The sequence below is a fragment of the Leptonychotes weddellii genome, chromosome 16 (assembly GCF_054177405.1).
Source record: "Leptonychotes weddellii isolate Sample4059 chromosome 16, ASM5417740v2, whole genome shotgun sequence".
NCBI lineage: Eukaryota > Metazoa > Chordata > Mammalia > Carnivora > Phocidae > Leptonychotes > Leptonychotes weddellii.
The window spans coordinates 9,526,897-9,549,743 of NC_138384.1; the positions used below are offsets into that span (position 1 = coordinate 9,526,897).

Below are 22,847 nucleotides of genomic sequence, written 5' to 3' on the forward strand. Positions count from 1 at the left end.
AGTTAAGACTCTGTTTCTTGGCTTGCCCCTCTCTCTCACTTTCCCCCCATGCTCATTTTTTCTTAAATTCCACATAAGAGTGAGATCGAATGGTATTTGTCTTTCTGTGACTGACTCATTTCACTTAGCATAAGGTTTTCTAGCTCCATCCATGTCATTGCATGGCAAGATTTCATTTTTTTTTATGGCTGAGTAATACTCCATTGTATATACATACCACACCTTCTTTATCCATTCATCTATTGATGGACACTTGGGCTGTTTCCATAATTTGGCTCTTGTAGATAATGCTGCTATAAACATCAGGGTGATGTATCCCTTTGAATTAGTATTTTTGTATTCGTGGGGTAAATAATAGTACAACTGTTGGATCATAGGGTAGCTCTATTTTTAACTTTTGGAGGAACCTCCATACTGTTTTCCACAGTGGCTGCACCAGTTTGCATTCCCACCAACAGTGCAAAAGTGTTCCTTCCCCTTTCTCCCCATCCTCGCCAACACCTGTTGTTTCTTGTGTTGTTGATTTTAGCCATTCTGACTGGTGTGAGGTGGTATCTCACTGTAATTTGATTTGTATTTTCTTGATGATCAGTGATGTTGAGCATCTTTTCATGTATCCTAAGTCCTTTGGAGATTAAATCCATTCCAGTATATACATTAGCAACCCCTACTTCTGGTCCTATTTCTTTTTGTCATATCTGTTCATCCTGGTACAAAACTGACAGATACATTCTCTTTGGAAATCCTACTGGAATTCCTTGGATTCTAAAATTGATGATAGGTAACTCTGAGCGGGGTATTCTATGGTTTTTGGAGTTCCTCCCTCGTGCCCAGCTTCTACTGGCACCCAGGAGAAGGACTGTAAATTGTGGCCCAGGATAAATCTTAAAAATATATATTCTTAACCTCAGAAAACAAACTGAGGGTTGCTGGAGTGGTGGGGGGTGGGAGGGTTCGGGTGGCTGGGTGATAGACATTGGGGAGGGCATGTGCTATGGTGAGTGCTGTGAATTGGGTAAGACTGTTGAATCAAAGACCTGTACCTCTGAAATAAATAATATATGTTAAAAAAAGAAGATAGTAGGAAGGGAAAAATGAAGCGGGGGAAATTGGAGGGGGATATGAACCATGAGAGACTATGGACTCTGAGAAACAAACTGAGGGTTTTAGGGGAGGGGGGGATGGGTTAGCCTGGTGATGGGTATTAAGGAGGACACGTACTGCATGGAGCACTGGGTGTTATACGCAAACAATGAATCATGGAACACTACATCAAAAACTGATGTATGGTGACTAACAAAATAAATTTAAAAAATTAAAAATGAAGAAAAAACATATGTAGATTCAGTTTCAACCATTATCTGTGAGACACCACTCTGTTAGGCCCATGCTAGGCTTTCAAGTGTAATGGGAAGGTCGAGACCTCATAATATAACCTTACTGCTTTCAATATATTATAAAAAAAAAAATTTTTTTTTGCTTTATTAACGGATATACATAGAGTTGAGGGTAGTGGGCTTATAGCAAAAGTCGTCATGTTTCCCTATTTAGCATCCATCTAAATCACAGCTTTGATGATATGGAAATACACATTTTAAAGTATCAAGGGAAAACTTGAAATCAACATAAAACACACTTGCGAACAACGGCGTGAGCCAAGTTTAAGGTCAAAATGTCATACAAATATCTTTAAAATGTTCGGTGAGATTTCTGGAATTCCAGGGTCTGACCTGTCTCTTCATCTCTGGTTTCTATCTGTGCTGTCCAGGTCCTGATGCAAGGCAAAAATCCGGGGATAGCTTGGAAGTATGCACTTCCCAAGGTCACGAATGGAACTCAGCCAGCCTCAAAAAGGCATAGCCATGCCTGGACCACAGTGCAGTCTCCGTGCTCTCTCTCTTGTGGTGCAGGTAGTTGATTTTCCAATTCTACCTTACAAGTCTCTTCTCAAAACAGGTTCTTCAATCTCAGACCTCTTTACATTGTATGATTTAAATAAGCAACAAAAGAACTGTCTTTTATGGGAACCATCCCTGTAAAAAGCAAATATTATTGTCCTCTTTAAGGATTTTCCTATGTGGAAAGGAACCAAGTCTCAGAAAATTCAAGTCATTCATAACCAGGACTCAAAGGTTACCTATCTGAATTTATGGGGCAAAATAGACAAATACCTGTTTTTTTTTTAAGATTTTTATTTATTTATTGAGAGAGATAATGATAGAGAGCATGAGAGGGGGGAGAGTCAGAGGGAGAAGCAGACTCCCTGCCGAGCAGGGAGCCCGATGTGGGATTCGATCCCAGGACTCCTGGATCATCACCCGAGCTGAAGGCAGATGCTTAAACAACTGAGCCACCCAGGCGTCCTGACAAAATACCTGTTTATTTATATTTTTCTTTTCAGCTTACAGTTTAGTTTCTCCCTATCCTGACTTTTCTGTTGGTAAGAACCTCCCACTGAGGCTTGTGGGAGGGAGGGTCTAACCCAGAGAGAACACGCGCAAGGCAAACGTAAGACGTCTGTCTGAAACGCAGGTATTATGTCATCCCGTCCCCCAGGGGTGAGGCCAGCAAAGTCTCTCTCAGGAGGGAAGTGTGGTGAATCTGGGAATTCACCCTCCTAAGGGAGGGAAAACAATAGCTGTCCTCTCAGTGAGTAGAAGGCAAGCATTTTATTTAGATCCAAGAATATCATATATTTGTGTGTAAGTCAGTCTTTGTTACCCTTGCCCCTGTGAGAAGAAGAATGAAAATCTATAAATGGATCCATAAAACTGAAGCATGGAGGTTAGCCACACATTTTCTCATTATCAGAGCATGTGGTGACAGTGGGTTTCCCAAATGTGTCCATCCCCCTAAGCACAGTGGGGCATCTTGAACCAGACACAGAGAGCAGAAATATAGAAAACGAAGAAATTCTTCAGTCTATAAGACTTCTTCAGGTGTTCATGCTAATTAACAAAACACAAGGAAATACTTCTTTGTTAAATATATTAAATACTTGAAAAAAATATTAAATACTTGAAAAGTAATACATTTTTATAGAAACAAAGGGGATTCAGAGCACATGGATCATGCTGAGCCCTTAGGAACGCATAGCATTGTTGAGTTATTATGTTGTACACCTGAAACTAATACAACACTGTATGTTAATTATACTTAAAGAAAACGTAAAATTACCAAAAAAGTAATACATTTTTCGTAATACACATTTTAAAGGCAATAGACTATGCAGAAGAAAAATAATTTTCCCTAATCCTTTAATCAGCACATGCCAATGTTAATACTTTTGTCTGTGTCATTCTATCACTTTCTTATGCAAATATAGACACGTGTGTTACATGTTCTCAGACACACCCACACAGATCATTTTATATTATTTTTTTACGGCACAGAAACCATGCTATTGATACATGTTTACAATATGCTCCTTTTCACTTAAATTACAAGCAGTTTTTCATGTATCAAATGCTTTTTGAGATCATTTGCAATAACTTCCTGGTATTCCAGGGAGAGCACTGTTCTTTGGGAAGGGAAGAGATTCAATCCATTTTCCATTTATGGCGAATGAGTCCAACCAAAGGGAGGATGCTGGAGAAGTGCATTGTGGGATCCTCCCCTTGCCTTGATTTAGCGATCCCTTCATGTGACTTCCAGACCATAGTGTGTCCAAGGCATATGAGAAGGAGAGTCTAAATGAATAAATGGAAGTAAACAGTTAACTCTAGGGAATCCCAGTGTTTGGTAAGTGCCTCCTCCAGGCACACCTCCTTCACCTAATCATTATCACAGGAGTAAGTTTTCATTGTTTCTCAGATTCCATTTTAAGGAAAAGTACCATGTAAATATAAACAAACAGAATTCAAAGAGGCGGCAGCATTCCTATTTGGAGAGCTGACAGACAAAATTATTCACACACATAAAAAATACGTGCTTCTGATGAGAAGTCCGGAGACGAACACTGCAAGCCAGGCTTTAAGTGTCACTAAAGCAAAAAACCAAAAGCCCCAAGTCCTAGCTGACAGATATGAATCCCTATTCAGAGAATTCAGCTTTTTGTTTATATCTATTTCTTATGGAAGTAGAAGATGCTTCATGGAAAAGTAGGATATTAGAGTTTCCGCACATAATTTACCAAAGGTTTTTCTTTGAAGAACATTTTCCAATAGATGGATGCAATGTGAGTTCAGGTTTGTGGGATGTTCCCCTGTAAAGCCACCCTGTTTTCAAAAGGTTGTGTTTATCACTTCATGGTTCAAGAATCCATAGTGGTCTTGAAAACTAAGAAGCTACACATTCAAATTATTAAAATATGAAAACTGTTATCTCGGGGGGAAATGGGATTCAAACTAGTTGCAGATGGGAGGTGTTCTCAACACCGTATTTAGATTCTGTGTCTTAAGTAAAACATCAGAACCCTGGTAAGTCAAGCTGCACTTGGAACTGAAATTGAATTGGTTATCTGTAATTTTCACTTTGTAACTTTTGATGTCTTATTAGGTTACATAAGTGTAAAGGCCATTTGCTTACGAGATCAAAACACTCAAGTCAGCTCTTCGTTCTGCAATGCAAGAACCAAGCCAGCAACTGCACCCAAAATATGCAATGCTTTCCCCTGCCCTGCTTAGTAAGTCATCTGGAAATGTCTTTCTGGTAACATGTGTACTTGCATGCTCTTCTTGTTGATATGAGAAAACTAAAACCCACTGTTGGTGCTTCTGCTCACAAGTGACCCAGAGAGAGAGAGAATGCCCAAAAAAAGTAACAGAGAAAAGAAGACAATTGAGGTTAAAATATATAACTGGAAAAACACAGATTTGCTTTAGACAGTCATTTGACTCCAGCATTGCAAACCTAACCTTGGGGTTTTAAGGTATCTTTTTTTTTTTTTTTTTTAATCTTTACATAGAGCCTCCTCTGAACTAAATCAAACAGATATTTAAATAATACAAAATCCCATATTAGTTAGATTTACATGTAGTTGTGTGTTTAACTTTCATATAGTCATCCAAGAATTTAAAAATCATAATACTAGGCAGACCATGAAACCCCAAATGCAAATTACACAGTAGCAAGACACAAAATGAAAAGAAAGAGGTAGAGGCCAAGTGGTAATCCGCTTCTGATGATGGCACTCTATGGGGAGCTCGGTGGGTGTGTTTTGGGGATGGATTTTAGCCACACTATTGTTTGAATGCTAATTTTAAATAATCTTCCCAGCCGAATGGAGTCTTTTGTGTGATTTATCTTCTGCCAGATGTATTTATAGAGAATCGGCAGAGTTCCTTCTAAAGCAGTGTTGTGTTCCCTAATGATTCAGATCATCTTAATAAGTAGTGTTTGCTTTGTGGTGATGCAATTATATTGCACAATCTTTTTAGACACATACATGCATTTTTTCTTTGTAATAGTGCAGTTGTTCTCATTGTCTGGGGCTTCAGCTGTTCACCAATCCCATATGCCCTGTTGTCCACCTCGTTTTTCTCCAAGAATCTGGAACCAGCTGTGTCCTGAACACAAAGAGTAAAAAGAAATTTGGTGGGCTTCCATGGATTTTCCCATTTTGCTAAGAAATATCTGATTCTAAAAGATATCCGGAGGCTCTAAGATATGATTACCAGACAGTGTTATTGACGCTTGTGGAGTAATGTCTTCTTTAGATGGGGTGTGTGTGTGTGTGTGTGTGTGTGTGTAATTGTGAGTCTGCTTGAATGGCAAGCTGATGTTTTGTGATTTTAAGCCTCCTTCCCATTGTTGGCTGTTTCTGCCAAGCAAAGACACAGACCCCCTTCATATGTCCATCCAAGGAAAGGGAGAGAGCCCAGCTTGTGCCTGACTGCTAGAACTTCTGTGATGACCCCGTGTGGAAACAATACTGTGTAGTAACCAGTTACTGGCTATTTAAAAACAGAACAGCCCTCACAGTGACTGCAGGGTTGGAGTGGCGGAACAGGCAGGATCCGTTGCTCCCTTCCTTTCTTCTCCACCTTATCATTTATATCTTTGTATTTTCCTGTTGGAATAATGGGACCTTCAGGGACATATACTGGAAATAAGGTCTTAGGTTATTCGAGTTAGAAGGACAAAGGAATCCATCCCATCTAACTCCGTTATCTTCCCATGCAACAAGCATGTCATATGCACCTACTGGATGCCAGCCTTGGACTGACAGTGTGGATCCAGAGAACTTGTACTTCGTGCCACCAGTGAACTCACAATCAAGGGGAAAAGAGGGGTGTGTAAGGAAGTAATTGAGAGGCGGTGAGATATGTGCTGTGAAGAGGGCATGTACAAAAAAGCAGGGGGGTGGAAATGGACAGTGTAGGAGCTGGGCTCTGAGGTGGGGTTGCTAGGGACTGAGGACAGCTGGGGAGTGAGCCTGGGGCCCAAGGATGCAGAACCATGCCTGGCATGCAAAAGGTCTACCTGGTGTGCTCTTTCTGTACTTTAACAGATTCATCATATTTGTCGAATGAAGGAAAAAGTTGACTTGGTTAGACAAAAATGCCATCTTTATAGGAGAATGGTGAAATTAATAATCTCATAAATATGTTTCCTTGACATCTTACAAGACACAAATAATTACACAAATAAGGAATTATTCTATTTTGTATTCTCTTTCTTTAAAAGAATATGAATTATGCAGTGTTTTAGAACAACATCATCTAGAACTCATGTGCCACACTCTCTGGATGAAAGGAAAGGTTTTTAACTTCACACGTCGGGCTGGAGGGGTAAACCAGGGGAAAAAATTACAGGACTGGTAAAGGTGGCAGAAATGCAAATGTAACACAAAAAATGTATTTGGTCTCAGGTTTTATTTCTTGAAATGAGATTTAGACTACTGGTAAACTAGTCTTAGACATCACTCCTATGACTGAAATGTGTAAGGTCATCTCTGGGGGATCTTTATGCCAGGCCTTCCAATCCTAGATTATCAATTGGTCAAATGCAGTCATTGGAAAGGATTAGTAGGTTCATTCACATGCACACCAAGTCTCAGAACACCGTGAAAAATGTGGTGTGGCAATCTCTCCATAAAGAACGCAAGGTTGTGTCTCTTAACTCATCCATGAAGTTGAAGAATAACCGAATAGTTGGGGGAACTGCCTCCTTAGAAATAGTTTCTGTAAGACCACTGCTGAAGGGGCCCTGCCCTCCTGCAGGCATGTATGATGCATGTGCACCCCCCTCCCCTCCCATTGATCATTCTCCCCTCAGTCTCATTACCGTACTTTGTATTAACGTCTATTATAGCCATCATCCCATAGTATTGTCCTTATTTGTTCACATATCCACCTCATCACTGTGTTGTAGGCTCCATAATGGAAAGAACATTGCCTCATCCATTTTTCAACCCCGATGCCTGGGAGAGTCCACGGCACAAAGTGAAGATCCCAGTAGATTCGGCCGAATGAGTGAATCGCTCAGGTTTCCAAATGGCACATGTTTCTTCCCTTGCAGAGAGCAGGAATGTGTTTTTGCCCAGAACTGTGTGCTGATTAAATGTGACTCCCTCTCACTGGACCCCATTTGCATAGGCTTTGAAACCCATAGAAAAATAGTTGCTAGGAGTCGCCCTTATTGGTTCTAAAATCAACCCAAGGCTTTCATCAGGTGGTTAAAGCTTATACAATAACTGCTTTGGAAGGGATGATGCAAAGCCTCGGCCTCATTGGAAGTAATTCTGGTTTTTCACTGCAAGCTGGAAGCCAGGCGAATGGAGTGTGTGCAGCCGGTCGTGTGCGGGGGGCCAGCAGAGCAGGAAGATCCAGTGTGTCCAGAAGAAGCCCTTCCAGAAGGAGGAAGCCGTGTTGCATTCTCTCTGCCCAGTGAGCACGCCCACACAGGTGCAAGCCTGCAACAGCCATGCCTGCCCACCGGAATGGAGCCTTGGACCCTGGTCTCAGGTAACTGGGCAAGACTCGGAGTCGTGAGCCTTGTTCCTTCTGGACAAAGATGGTGGCAAAAACAGGGGTGGTGTCCTTGCTCCCATGAGGCACTCAGCTATTTATGCTTTCCCGGGAATCACGCTGAGTTAATGTGACGAGGCATTTTGATTTGTATTTTTTTGTGATTTTTATGCAACCTGCGGATTGGAAGCCCCTGCATCACAGCTCAGAGTCTTCCTTTGAAGTCTAGAAAGTAGAGTATGGGGGCCATTGAGGCTAGATTCATGAGCACAGCTAGGAAGGATTTGCGTGTCAGTGGATTGGCAGACGATAGGGCTACTGAATTCTCTAAAGCAAATAGAAAACACAAATACAAAAAGTGGCGTAGGAAGGATATTCAACTCTTGGCTTCAGGGGAAAGAGCCATGGTGTTGGAGGGATCCAGAGGGGAGTCGGGTATAAAGTTTCCTATCATCACAAACTCCCAGTGAAAGGTAGAAAGTTATAAAGTCAGAAGAGGCACAGACCTACCCACCATTCACAGCCCTGAGGTGCTCAGTGGGGCCTGGGTTTGTCAGAGGTCCTCTCAGGTGGTGTCTGGAAGCATTTTTCACTGTCCCAGCATGGAGGAATGATGCTATGGGCATCTATTTGGTAGAGATAAACATCCTACAGTGTCAGGGACGGCTCCCTGAAACAAAGATTTATCTGGTCCAAGACATGCTGACGGTGAGAATTCTGCTCCGTGGTAACCCAGCCTCTGCTAAACCACGGAGGTCAAGCCAGCTTTATGGAATCATCAAAAAGAGGCAGGGGTTCTAACTGTGAAGCCAGGGAGAAGTCCTCGATCACATTTCTGCCATGCTTTCCTTTAGGGAACATTATCCTGGAGCACTGATTTCTGATTAAGGATCGCAGTGTACTGCCCCATCCCCAATAGAGTTCAGATCAAAGCTTTTTTTTTAATTATAGGACATGAGATTTTTTAATGTTACAACTCTGGTAGGGGAATAAGGAGCTAGCAGTGGGAAAGAGTATCTTTGACCTGCATTAGTATGCTTTAAAATGAAGGAACATAATTATTTATAGCAGAAGGTTAATCGAAATAGGCTATGGTGTTATGTCCGGTCTCTCTTTCTGCAAGTAAGGAGGTACACTTTACAAGAGGAAAATTCAAAGGGCTGTTTTAGCCAAATGTGTGTGGTAGGCATGGGGAAAAGATTTGGGGGGCCGAGCAGTTCCAAATGTGACCTCATGAAAAGGAGCTTCGGTTCAGAGTTTGCCCTAAATTTGACATGGAAATATTTTAAGAGAGTATTTTATGTGCTTGGTTTTTTGTTTCGTTGTTGTTTACTAAGACCAAATGTGTCCTTTTGGGACCATCTTCCTGACAAATTTGAAAGTAGTCCCTCAAACTTTGTTACCTCAACCTGTTCTTCCCTTAGAGACCATGTCTCTGAAACCTTCTGGGAAGCAATTTTAAAATGTCTCATCGTTCTTAAAAAAATAATTTAAAAAAACAGGAACACATAAAATAAGAATTCTATTGAAGAAGGGTCACCCATTTAGAAATTTTGAATGTGATTGAATGATGATATGCGTTAGTGGGACATCTCCCCGTCTGATGCCAGACAAACTTGTCTGCCCGTCTTCACTACGTAACAGCTGTTTGTTTGTTTGATCTTGGTCAAGTTCTCTAAGCTCCGAGTCTCAGATGGCCCTTCTGGAGAACTGGACAATAGCAGTGATCTCAGAGGGTTGGTAGAAGGTTGTGGATACAAGTCAGCATGCCTGCCTCATCACATGGAAGGCATTACATAAATGTTCTCTGCTGCTGTGGTTTGCAGATTATGATAATATCGTCCCCATCATTCCTCTCCCTTAAGGATGTGAAGAGCCAGAAGTCATGTTGATCCTTGGGGGAGGCTTGGAATTGTGCCTAGATGTTTGCATGTTGACAAAGAGCCGAGGCAAGAGGGGCACCTCTCATATGGCTCTTCTCAGAAACCGAGGCCGGGGAGGGGACGTGTCCCTTGAGGGCAGATCCAGACCTGGAGCCTACAGCTTCCAAGCGACCCTGACAAGTTTTTAACTACTCATCTGAAAGCGAGGAGATTCTCCTCTTTCCCCGCCCCCCATATGTTTCACAGAGTTCTTGGGAAGGGCAAGAAAGTAAGACTGCAGGAGTGGCCCATCAAGCAGGTTCATTCACAGACATTCACCGAGTGCTTCTTTCTTTCTTCCCCTCTAGTTAGCATGGAGCCCACCCCCCAGGCAGCAGGTGGGTAGGAACAAGGATTGGACACCCTGCACCCATTTTTATCAATGTCACGGTCTCTTGCTATTTTATGCATGCATCTTTTTCACTTCCTGTCAGATGCACAATAATCCTCCTTAGCCGAGTGCCCAGACCAAGCGCGAGCCACTGTTACCCCAAAGAGCAGGCCCTGTACCATTCTCCCAGTAATCATGGATGCTGTGGAGAGGGAACCTCGTCTTCGGGTCTGGGCAACCAGCAGCCCCTGGGCATTCAGATGGTGAAGGTGAATGCTAACCTGCATTTACAGCCTCTAGAGAGAGGAAAGATTTCTCCTACTGAGTATAAGGCATTTGGTTTTAAAGCTTAAATATAGTTTGTTGACTCAGTTTTCAGCGTTCACCTGAAGAAAATCATTTGAAACTAGCATGCACATGACTTTTTTTTCCCCCTCCATCTCCAGTGTTCCAAGAGCTGTGGGCGAGGGGTGAGGAAGCGTGAAGTCCTATGCCAAAGCTCCCCCACGGCAGAGAATGTCCCGGAGACCCTGTGCTCCAGCATCCCGAGGCCCGAGTCCCAGGAGGGCTGTGTGCTAGGACGATGCCCCAGGAACACCCGGCTGCAGTGGGTTGTGTCTTCGTGGAGTGAGGTAGGAGTTGCGAGTTAGTACTGCTGGCTTGTGTGTTTGACTGCTCAGTTCACCCACCAGCCCCCAGAGGCTCACACCTCCTCCTCCTCGTTCCACACACACAGCAGGTGCCTACTAATTATCTGTTCTTCCCTCCGGACTCTTCATCAAACCCTGACGAAGCACCCGTCGCGCTGAGCGGGCCCGTGCCTGGGTGTGAAAACAGCTCCACCCCGTGCGTGTGCATGGCAGCTCGGGTAGGGGGTGCCGAGTGCTGCAGTGGGGGTCTGTGATGCCACGGGTAGAGCTCAGGGTCCCCCAGCCCTGCCACCAGGGGGAGTCTTTGTCAGGAGAGACTTTCCGGGGAGTGTGAGGCTGAAGGATGGGCAAGAATTGGGCAAGGGTGGGGTTGAGGGAAGGTTGTTTCAGACGGAAGGTGTGCCCCATACGAGGGCGAGGGGAAAGAAGGGGACACAACCCATACAGTGGGGTGAGGGGGTGGTAGAAACCGAAAACTTCACCAGGGCCCCTGTGTTGGGACCACTTAGCACCTAGAACAATCCAACATAAAGCGGGCAGCCCCCCAGACAGGCAAGGCGCCCACCGGCAGATGCTGTGATTGGGACGGAAGAGGAGTGTTCCAGGAGTGGAGAGAAGCAGCATCTTCTTGAGTTCCTAAGGAGGCCATTGTCACCTTCGGGCATATGTGGGTGGAGGGGAGAGGGAGCCGTGAAGATGTCTCCTGGATTTCTGGCTTGCGAAACCCGGGTGCATGCACAGCCAGAGGAAATGTGAGAAAAGGAGCCCAGCCTGAAGTCTGCCCCAGTAACTGATGGGACAGGGGTTTCTGCTTTGGAGGAGATCGCAGTACCGGGAGGAAGACAGAGGCCGGGATGCAGAACAGGTCAATAGTGGGGATGGTGCGGTGCGGTGGAGGCGGGGCTTCTACCCCAGCAGCCCCTGGGTCTGGCCATCGGTGTCCTTTTATTCCGTCTAAATGGTAAGTAACCCACATAGCAATGCGTCCACCTCTCTTCCCACCCATTTTCTTTGAGATGTTATAGCCTAATGGCTAAATGCACAGGTGAATCAGATTTACCTCCAGTATTTACTTGGGGTGTGACCTTGAGCTAGCCGCTTACCCCGGCAGAGCCTCGCTGGACAGTGCCTCATTTGGCCTCATTTCATGGTGCTGACAAGCTCTGAGACGTTGGGACAGTTAATCGAATTCTCTACCCTCTGGTTTCTTCGCAGTAGCATGAGGGACATGGTTGCCTTGTCTTTAGGATCCTTGAGTACCTGTGGTTCACCTGCAATGATCCCATTCCTAGAATTTCACGTGGATGGTGCATCTGTTCAGCAGACTTGACCGTGGAGCTCTGCACACCTAACGCCCCCCTTCTTGGCTCCTAGTGTTCGATGACCTGCGGTTTGGGTGTGAGGAAGAGGGAGATGAAATGCAGCGAGAAGCCCTTCCAGGGAAAGCTCATCACTTTCCCAGAGCGAAGGTGCCGCAATATTAAGAAACCAAACCTGGAGTTGGAAGAAACCTGCCAGCGAGGGGCTTGTCCCGCCCGAACGGGCTTGGGCGTGGAAGCGGGATGGTATCCATCACCATGGCAACAGGTGAGCACCCGCAGATTTCCGTGAGATTCTCAGAACGGGGGCAGCCCACCAGTGGCTGCTGTGGGGGACTCGTCCAAATGGAAAGACCAGCAGCTCAGGTCCCGGAGGCTGAACGACTTGTGATCTTTGGCCAGCTTTATCACCTGTGTGTGTGGCCCTGGGCCGCTCCCGTCATCTGTGAGCTTCGGCTTTCACAGCTAGAAAATCAAGATGATAATGTCTTGAAGAGCTGATTTTTTTCATGAGCACCTAATATAAAGCACTTAGACCAGGCTGGTCACATGGTACCAAATATTCACTATTGCTCTGCTCTCAAAATCCCCACGAGTCTTCTGTATTCTAGCAACCTTGCTCATAGCCTTGACTCCTTTGGTTTTTATGTCATGTTGCTGAATGATGTAATAATTCATTTGTTGAAACCGCCTTGTTCGGGGGTATTTTTGTCCCTATTTTGTAGAGGAAGCAGGGAAAGCTCCGAGTTGGTCAATTCAGGCAAGGACCCCCCCCCCACCAGCTCTTAAACCCATTAGATGTTCGAGGCACCCTTTTTCTCAGAAGGCTGGGGTAAAATTTTGGTTACAGTGGTTTGGTTCTGATTGCTTCACACACCCACCCAGCCAAAGTCTGAGAGAGAAGCTGTGTTGTGGTCCTTGTCCTTTCCAACCAACAGATGTCAGAACTCGCTGGCTTGAGAAGTTCTGCCCACCCCATCATTAAACACGGGCTGGGTGGGGGCACGTGCAAGCACAAATGTAGGCCTATAGGTCAGTACACAGAAATACACATAACGTAGAATGTGTGTATTTATGTGGGTCTGTATACACCAATGTGTGCCTATGTATTTGTAAGTACACATACACGCGCGTGTGTGCCTGTGTGTACTGGGGAGTATCTGAGAACTAAACCATGAAGAAAAGCAAAGGAAACTAGTGTGATTGCGTATCTCTTAATCGGTTACATGCTATTTACATCACTATGGACTTCTTTTTCAAATTTTATCACTGTCTTTTTTAAGAGATTTGGAAATTGCTTCATTTTAAGATTATTTAGATCAGGTATCAGCAAACAATTTCCAGCAGGCCAAATCTGCGCCCCCTCCAAGCCCCGCCTATTTTTTTGTAAATAAAGTTTTATTAGGACACAGCCATGCTCTTTTGTCTACATATCGCCCATGGCTGCTGCTTCCGTGCTTCAAAAGGCAGACTTGAGTGGTTGCGATAAACATCACATGGCCCACAAACCTGAAAATATTTACTATCTTGCCCTTTACAGAAAAAGTTTGCCAATTCCTGGTTTAGATGATAACAGTCCTACAGCTCTATACCTTTAGCTCTTGGCGTTAAATCCAAAACTCGTATGTTTTCCATCCCTGCATATTTTTTCTTCCCAAAAGCAGTCCATATAAAGATGCTGGTCCAAAATGAACACTTCGCCTATCTGCAATAAAATAAGAAAAATAAGAATAATGTAGTGAATTTTTAAAAGCAAAAAAAATTTTCCTGATATTTCATTTGTTATACAAGTTGATAGTGATTGAACAGTGAAATCACTGACTTCTAGAAAGCACCACACCCACTGTGCCAGCTCAGAATTTGGCCGGGCACCGAGGGCAGGATTCCAAAGCTGTCTCGGAAGTAGTATTTCTTCGCTGTCCTAATTCTGAAGCATCCCCTGCCCCCCACTATTGCATCTGCAGAGATTATCTGGAATTCTTTAAATACTGTGATGATTTGTTCGGCGTCCTTATGGCAGCTTCTGTATTTCTGGAAGCTCTCTTCTTTATGAGTCACTGAACTGGAGACACTCTCTCTGGGGCGAGATAGATAGCATTTACCTAAGACCCCCTTCTAATCAGATCACATGGCTGTTGTGTATTAGACTGTGGACGTGAGCACACGTGCTGGGCTCTGGCCAATCCCCGCTTCATCAACAGGGCACCCGGGTCATGGCATGAAGCCTGGAGATCCCCTCTATTTGACATCACTGACCTCCAAAAGGACAACCTCCAGCTGAGTGTTGCTGACTCCTAGCTCTTTCCCTCTTCTGCAGTGCACGGTGACCTGCGGAGGGGGTGTCCAGACCCGCTCAGTCCACTGTGTTCAGCAGGGCCGGCCTTCCTCAAGCTGTCTGCTCCATCAGAAACCTCCAGTGCTGCGAGCCTGTAATACAAACTTCTGTCCAGCTCCTGAAAAGAGAGGTAAAGGGTCCCCCCCACACACCAGTCAGTTTTACTAGTCTTCAGAGAATTTTTCAAAAACCTGTTTGGTTGTACAGTTTATTCCTTGCAACAACTCCAGCGGGTGCCATTCACCCCACTGTGTGTGTGAACAGTGCTCCGCACAGGTGTACAAGGCACAAATCAGGGGTGGTTTCTGCTCAAAATGATCTTGTTTGCACACCTATGCAGGGAACATTTTATTCTATGATAAGGCTTGTTAGCCATTAATTCTTACTTTGAAAGGGGGAAATAGTCATTTTGCAAGTCCATTTTTTAACACTGTTTTAGTTAAATAAGAAAATGAAAAAGTAACCACCCTGTGCCAGAGATTACACTCGTCAGGGGGGATGTAGGCATGAAGGGGAATTGTCCTGGAACTCACACTTTAATTAGGGAGGCAGGTAAGTTGCAGTCAGTCAGTGAATGTGCATCGTCCCAGGACCACACCTTATGTGTTTCCTTAGTTACAGGCCATTCTAACAAAGTGTAGCATGTGCTGATGGGAGAATGGGAAATTGAATTATCTGAGTGAACTACACTGTTTCACTAGCCCAACTTACTTCAAAGTAATCTGACAAACACACCAGGAAAAGTCTCCTCCCCCCCAATCAGATTTCCTTGTGCTAAAGAATTATGTTCCACCATGTACCTACTGCATTTTCTTTTCATCCAATCACGGCTTTTCCAAGACTGTTTCGTTTCTTACCCTGTGCTTTTCAATCTGTGGTGAATCAGATTCAGGACTTTCACTCACTGGCTCTCCCTTGTCCCTACCACTTCGCGTTTCTAAATTGTTGCCATTGTTTATCTGCATCCTAGAGCCGTAGCTCCAGGCTCTGGGCATCGGTTTTCCCTCCTCTTCCCTCTCTCCTTCCTTATCTGAGGCTTGCAGGACATAAGAGAACTAGTAATACAGCTGCTGCTCAGAGCCACATCACTTCCAAGGCAATGCTGGAATTCTCCAAACCTGCAGCCTTTTTTGGCAGAAAGCTTATGGGGGAAGAAATACACCTTTTGAGCAAGTGGTCATGTACTTGCAAACTGTCCCCTCCTTTCTTCCCCCTTGGTGACTTCTCCTCCCCGCCCCCCTTCAGTCAGATGGCCCCAGACAAACCCACACATGCCAAGAATCAGAAGTACAGGCCCCCTAGGTACTTTGAGACAGGCTTAAGGACAAGGGCCGACCATGAAAATTGCTCAGCAGTATCTCCTGGGTACGAGTGCTAGGTGGGGAGAGCCAAGACATATGTTAGATCCAAGATCCGGGGGAGGCCTTTGGTGTTACTATTTTGTTCATCCAGCGCCCCGCCTGGCACACACCATAGATGCTCAATGCGTGTTAAGTGGAAGATTGTAAAGTACCGTGAGGTTCTCTCCTTCCTTCAAAGCCAGGTCACTAAGCACCTGCTGTATATCCCTAGCATTCTTCTAGAGATAAAAGAACAAGGCAATATCCTGTTCTTAAGCTACAAGGAGTCAGTGTCTCAAAGGAGGAGGAAGATACAACAACAGATACGAGTGGTGGAGTGTTACCAGTGTTATAATGGAGGTCAGGTCTCCATGGGTTGCAGGGAGGGGGCCAGTGAAAGATGGTGGTATGAGAAAGGGTTATTAGAAGAAGGATGTCTTTCCATGCCTCTTGACTAAGGTCTCTTTTGTGAAGAGGAGTAAAGTAAGAAGGCAGATATGAAAGACACAAGCCTGGGTGTTTCTTCTTGGCCAAGATGGGGCCTATGGTTTTTGCAAGTTGGAGGCCTCCTCCCATTTCCATCCCAAATGCAGGGAGAGTGGCATGCCCAAATTACTGCTGGGTTAGTCTTCCTTCTTAGATCATTGGCAGGGTGACCACAGGTGGAATTGGAGTGTGTTTTCTAACACTGGGGTTTCTACAAGCATTAGTGGGCAATAAGCAAACCCCTGGTGCTTTAGGGAAGAGCTCTTGGAATGTTCTGAGACTCCCATGATGGGCCAGGTTTTTGAGGCACCGTCTTCCCCTCCAAGAGTTGAGAGAAGACAGTTCTGCCCAGATTGGCATCCCTCAGACCCCCACCCATGCTGGAAACCAGTCTAGGGCCCTCACTTGATGCCATCATCACTATGGGATGCTTTACCTGGGTCTTCATTGGATCTCCACTTTGGGAGAACATCCTATGAGCTGGCATTGTGCGTATTTTATGTGTAAACCTTCTTCAGAATAGAGGGAGGCCTCGGGCAGTGACATCACTCATCACTGTATCGTGACTGGTTGTTGACATAGTCGGGAAGAGGCCTGGGTTGCAGCCCAGGGGGATTCAGTGGGGGATGAGCAGCACCCAATATGAGTAAGTTTACTCCTCATGGAATCTCACATCCTCACATGGAGAGGGGGCAGGATGGGCAGTATTGAAGAGCGGCAGAAGCAAGGACTCTGACATCACCAAAAGGATTTGAGTCCACACGCTGCCATATACTGGTTTGTGGCCATGGGCAAGCTTTTGAACTATTTATGAAATGGAGAAATGATGCTTACCTGAAAAGATCATTGAGAGTTAAGTAAGATGCTTCAATTTTTCCACATTTATTTAGTACTTACCGTGAACCAGGAACTGTTCTGGTGTCTGATTGTAGATAGAAGAGTGAACAAAATGTGCAAAGTTTCCACTTTATATCTGGAAACAAACAAGCCAATCAATAAATATACAATCTCAGATAATAAAGTAGAAAATAAAACTGAAGCAGGGTATAGAGAATGAGAATGGGGGGTGAAGACGGGGGTGGGAAAACTGGTTTAGGTAGACTAGTCAGGCAAGGATGATGTGGATGATGTGATATTTAAACAGGGACCTAAAGATGACCTAAAGGAAGGTGAGCTATGTTTATGTATCTAGAAGGAGAGTGTTCCTGGCAGGGGCAACAGCACATGCAAAGGCCCTGAGGTGGGAATGTGTGAATCTGATCAAGGAACAGCAAGACACCTGGAGTCAGATGTCTAAAGTGGACAGGGGTTAGGTGATTAGCTGGTCCTGGAGGCGTTTTCAGTCTTCGTAAGGACATAAGATTTACCTCTGAGTGAGGTGGATGCTGATGGAGAACTTGGGGCAGTGGGATTGGACTTGTGGCAAGATCCCCGGCAGTTACACAGAGAAGAGCATAGGGGCCCAGAGCTGAAGGAGGCTTTGTCCACTCTTGGTTGGGAGGAGGTTCCCTTAGAGCAGCGGCTGTAGTGGGAGAGGCTGGGTGCTGGTATATTCTGAAAATTGAGCTCATGTATGGTATTTGTCAATTGTTTGCATGCAGGATGTGAGGCAAAGAAAGAGGACACCAAGGTCATCCTCAATAGCATACATAAAATACGTGACTGACCACAGAAGCTCAAATCACCAGCTATGAGAATAACCATAATCAAACACAGTGCTCATCTTGATGGCACATTGACACACCTCCCTTCTGCTTCCTGACTTAAAGTTAGCTCATAGCAGAAGCTGCAAAAAGCCAGCTGAAATCCCATTTTTTTTAAAGATTTTATTTATTTATTTGAGAGAGAGAATGAGATAGAGCATGAGAGGGGGGAGGGTCAGAGGGAGAAGCAGACTCCCCGCTGAGCAGGGAGCCCAACGCGGGACTCGATCCCGGGACTCCAGGATCATGACCTGAGCCGAAGGCAGTTGCTTAACCAACTGAGCCACCCAGGCGCCCCTGAAATCCCATTCTTAACTCAAAAGGAGTAAGAGTCGATACAGCAGTACAGTTAGGACCATGGTTTTAGTGATCGGTTTTTATCCTGATGCAGTTAATCTCTGCAATTTAAATAGAAACTGATTCAGACGTACATTCTGATTGATTAGGCTACCTGCTACTTGGCTGGGATAGAAGACACTGTACAAGTATATATTAAAAATAATTGAAGATGAAAATATAGATACATAGGCAAACAGTTTAGACGGGTGTTCATCTCACTTCTGACTTGTATCTTCTCCTGGGGCCCCACCCCTGCCCCCATGATGGTCTGCATCAGTACGCCTTCTTCTAGATGCTCAGGGCAAAAAGCTGATCATCATTACTGATTTTTCTTTTCTCTCTCATACCTTTACCAACCTGTCAGAAAGTTCTCTAGACTCTATATCCGGGAGTTATTGAAAAGAAAAAAGAATGATCTGAGTTCACCTTTCTACCCAAGTTGAGACGTTGTAGGTTTCATATTGGTTGTTTCAGCCATGACGGTTACAGGGAAACTATTTTTTCAACAAATATTTCTTGAGCAGCTACTTTGTGACAGGCATTAAGCATTGGGAAGAAAGTAATGAAAACAGTAGGCAAAACCTCTCCTCTCAAGGATTTTACATTCTAGAGAGGAGCAGACAGCACAGAATAGGATGAATGCTGATAGACCCAAGGTAGAAAAATAAAGCAAGGTGGGGAGTAGGGAGGCCACTTGTATGGGGGAGTCTGGGAAGGCCCTACTCTCAGTGACCTTCAAGCAGAGACTTAAAAGAAGGGGTCTGGATGTCTGGGGGAAGCCACAGTATGCCTGGCATGTTAGGGCATCTGCCAGGTGTCCCATGTGGGGGAGAGGATGAGCGGAGGAAGATGAGGTCAAACAGAAGTGGGGGAACCAGATCCCAGGGCCTTGTCGGCCATTGTAAGGACTAAACCTTTCACTCTGGGTGGATGGAGGGGCCAAAGGGAGAGTTTGGGGCTGAGACATGACATGAACTAACTTATCTGTTCAAAGGATCAGTGGGGCTACTATGAGATGGGTGGGGGGCTGTGTTTTAGGCAGAAGAACCAAGGCAGGGGGAAGGAACTGTAGGCAGTTCTGAATCAGAAGCAGGATTCAAATCGATAGGAGAGCTGAGAGCCTGGCATGCCATGTCCAAGGGCACAAAGCAGAGCTACGTAAGGATAATTTTGGAAGGGGGTGGGTGGGGTGCCTGTGGGCCGTAGGGGGCGTTGGGCAAGGTGAAGGTAAAGTGACTTTTGAGCCTTGCATAGAGGAAGGGGAAAGCACTTCCAACCATGAATGAGAAGACTTACTCATGTAGAGGGTAGACCATAAATTACTTCTGAAGTCAAAATTCCTTGAGAATCCAGTAAAATGACTAAGGCCCTGACTCCTAAAATGTGCACTGAGGTTTTTATAAAGAAAATCTTACATACAATTTCACATGCCTTCTGTGTCTAGTGAGGCCCTTCTGGGTGAGAATCCCTGATGTATAACGTTCTGCTCCCAGTCCATAATCCCATCTGTCAACAGAAGAAGTCAGGACTGGTGTTGACTTAAATTCACTCAGTTGCAAATTGGCTAGGAGATTTATTTAAATCGACCTAGAGTATTGCAGCTGGGCCTCAAATGCAGGTGTGCTGACTCCCGATATCTTAGGCCTCCTGTTCCCCAAAGTAAGGTTCCGTGGACCAAGGAGCAGCAACAGCACCTTAGCTCTCACCCCAGGCCCTCTGAATCAGAAGCAGTGGTTTATCAAGGTCCCCAGGGGATTCCTCACATGCTGTGCGAGGGAAGCAAGATGGTGGCTCCCAGGCTATTGGGAGGATCAGACATGAATCTCTGGCTGGATTTGACATTTTCTTTTAACATCCACTTTCCCCCCCCTCCCGTTAACATTTAGCTAAGGATCTTAATCCCTTTTGATGTCGTAATCCTGCATCCCTAACCCTCCCAGCAAAGTCCTAGTGTATAAGGAGCAGAACTCAGAGGCACAAGGCAGGTGCATCCAAGGTCTTTAGGCTCTCACCTTAAGAAAAAGGCTAAGCTTCCTCCTAAGGGGTGAAATATTTTTTCTCTCACTGCAGAAGATCCATCCTGTGTAGATTTCTTCAGCTGGTGTCACCTAGTTCCTCAACATGGTGTCTGCAACCACAAATTTTATGGTCAACAGTGCTGCAAGTCATGCACGAGAAAGAGCTGATCTAGACACCCTCCCCAACACCCGAGGGCCAGGCTGTTCCCTCTCGCCTCTGGAGAGACCAGCGACGATTCACACTGAAAGCTTAACCCTGCAGACCAGCCATGCACTGCAGCAGAATCTGTGGGGCTGGCTCTCGAGGACAGACAGGCTCCCTTATCCACTTCCCCAAAGCACATGGTACTCTGAAGCACTTGAAAACGGGAAGCGAGCACAAAATGGACTTCCAAAAGACAAGATAACTTTGATTTGCACTGTTACAATGAAAGAAGTGATGAATCACACTGACAGATGTCACGTTTTCATTTTGACAAAGTGAGAATCTGGTCAATGTTGGGAGAGACTCTCCCTTTGAACTTCAAGGGTTCCATGGCAAAGACTCTGTGTCGAAAAGGTCCTTGAAGACTTCGGGTCAAAGACGGAGCCTTGGAGCCATCAAATGTGGATGGAACCCATTGCCTGACCGTTACTTGGAGCTCCCAGTGTGCCTGACACTGTGGACAGCCCAGAGTAGCAGTTACCCAGGAAGCCAAATGGTGCTTATAACTGTGCTTGCTGCTGGACTAGCAAGCTTCATGTTATGTTTATCTAGTGTGCGTGTGTTGTTTTTATTATTTTGTTTAGAGTATATTCCGCTTCTGGAGAGTCTCCAAGACTAAAATTCACAACTTGAAAAGTATTCCGAGGAATATTCTGAAAACAGGGCAACATGGACTATTTGAGATCTGCATTTAATTGAAACTCAGACTCCAAAAAAAAGCCCACAAACTCACATAAAAGGCAAATGTTGATGTCCTACACGGTATATCAACCTCGTAACTTTTGGTGCTAGCTAAACAAGTCCACGGGAGCCTCTAGTCTGCTCTTTGGGAGTCAGAATTGGTAAAATGTTCATTTGTGGTAAAAAATCCAGGAGGAGCTAAATAGCAAAATAGCAGTGTTTTGAAGGAGAGTAGACCATCATTTATAAGGCTCCCTACATATTGTCAGAGCTGCTTGGAAAATTAAAGACCACTTGTGGTTTTTTCCTACCAACTGTCATGTTTAAATTTTCCCTAAGATTTAGTTAACAAGAAAAAAAGAGTGGCAATAGAAAAACCCATCTTGCTAAGTTAATATTAATATATCATAATAAGCCAAGATCCTTCGATGAATAAGAATATTTTATAATCTTTCAGATATTTTCAGTCATCACAAGCCAGCTGTTGATAGGCACTAATGAGCTTAAAATTGTTCTCAATTGGAAAATACCACACTATTTTGCCAAAACCAGAGTAACTTACAAGACTGAGTCCCTCTGTAATTTTTTGAGATGTGGTTAAAAAGGGCATATTTATATAATTCTACTCTATTTCTCAATTCCTTTGATGAATGTAACCCAATTTTACTGCTTTATAAAGTCTCAATTCAAACAGGGATTTGCCAGCTCAGCACAACCAACTAGACAGTGGTTTGTTAAATTTAGAGCATCCTTTGTTCCCATTCTAATTAAAATCATGTGTTCTTGAATCTCAGAGAAATAATTAGCATAGTCTCTCAATCCACTTGGCTTGGCCTAGAGTAGTGGCCATTTTATATCAGAAACACAGCTCCACATCACCCACCCCTCTGCCCTCTGAAAAATTGCAAGTTATTTGTTTCTTTATATAATGATCATTTTATTATTTTATGGAAAAATTAATTTATTAATAGCCTATTCTTATGTGTTCTCACTTGCTTCTGTAAGTGATATTAATTCTGAGGAAAAATCTTGAATAAAACAATGGGTTATAGAGAAAAGTCAAAATATATGTGTAATATTTAATTATTTTATAAGTTTTATAATAAAGTGTTCTGTTTCTTTATCTGTGAAATTTGTTAAGTTCTTGAATAAGGTAGAGGTCAGTTACTTCCAAGATCATTTAACTGTATAAATGTTGAATAGGAATCTCAGTACTTTCTCAATGAAAAGTTGGGAAGATAAAATACTCATTGGTTTTTCTTGCTTGTGTCTGAGAAAATTAGAAACCACCAAAAGTCAGGGTGAGATGGAGGATGTATTTAGCATCTTACAGAGATACAGAGTTATTTTTTCCTGCTCTAATGCTTTGTCAACATTTATGGAAATCATCCAAGTTAGATAAACCTACCATAAGCGTAGTTGGCTTTCTCCTTTATTTTTTCCATTTGAATGGCATTCTGGTGAAATCCTTTTGCAAAAAGAAAGAGGGGAGGGAGAAAAGGAAGAAAAAACAAATTAAAAAGCAATTGTTTCAGGTTTTCCAAATTTGGAATCATCACACCAGTAGGGAATAAAAACAATCTGGGCAAAGTCAGTCCAGTTGACCTG

The 22,847-nt window shown here is 44.2% G+C and overlaps 1 protein-coding gene across 1 annotated transcript in view; it reads left to right on the forward strand.

The window, feature by feature from the left end:
- The window catches only part of ADAMTS18 (ADAM metallopeptidase with thrombospondin type 1 motif 18), a 132,347-nt gene extending 111,610 nt beyond the window's left edge, over nucleotides 1-20,737 (forward strand). Inside the window, exons 15-21 of the mRNA XM_081807868.1 lie at nucleotides 1,769-1,910; nucleotides 4,498-4,624; nucleotides 7,703-7,907; nucleotides 10,610-10,795; nucleotides 12,188-12,400; nucleotides 14,450-14,597; nucleotides 20,406-20,737. Coding sequence (XP_081663994.1) covers nucleotides 1,769-1,910; nucleotides 4,498-4,624; nucleotides 7,703-7,907; nucleotides 10,610-10,795; nucleotides 12,188-12,400; nucleotides 14,450-14,597; nucleotides 20,406-20,521 — 1,137 coding nt within the window. The 3' untranslated portion in view covers nucleotides 20,522-20,737. The remainder of the gene's footprint in view (nucleotides 1-1,768; nucleotides 1,911-4,497; nucleotides 4,625-7,702; nucleotides 7,908-10,609; nucleotides 10,796-12,187; nucleotides 12,401-14,449; nucleotides 14,598-20,405) is intronic.
- Nucleotides 20,738-22,847: the final 2,110 nt, after the last annotated feature.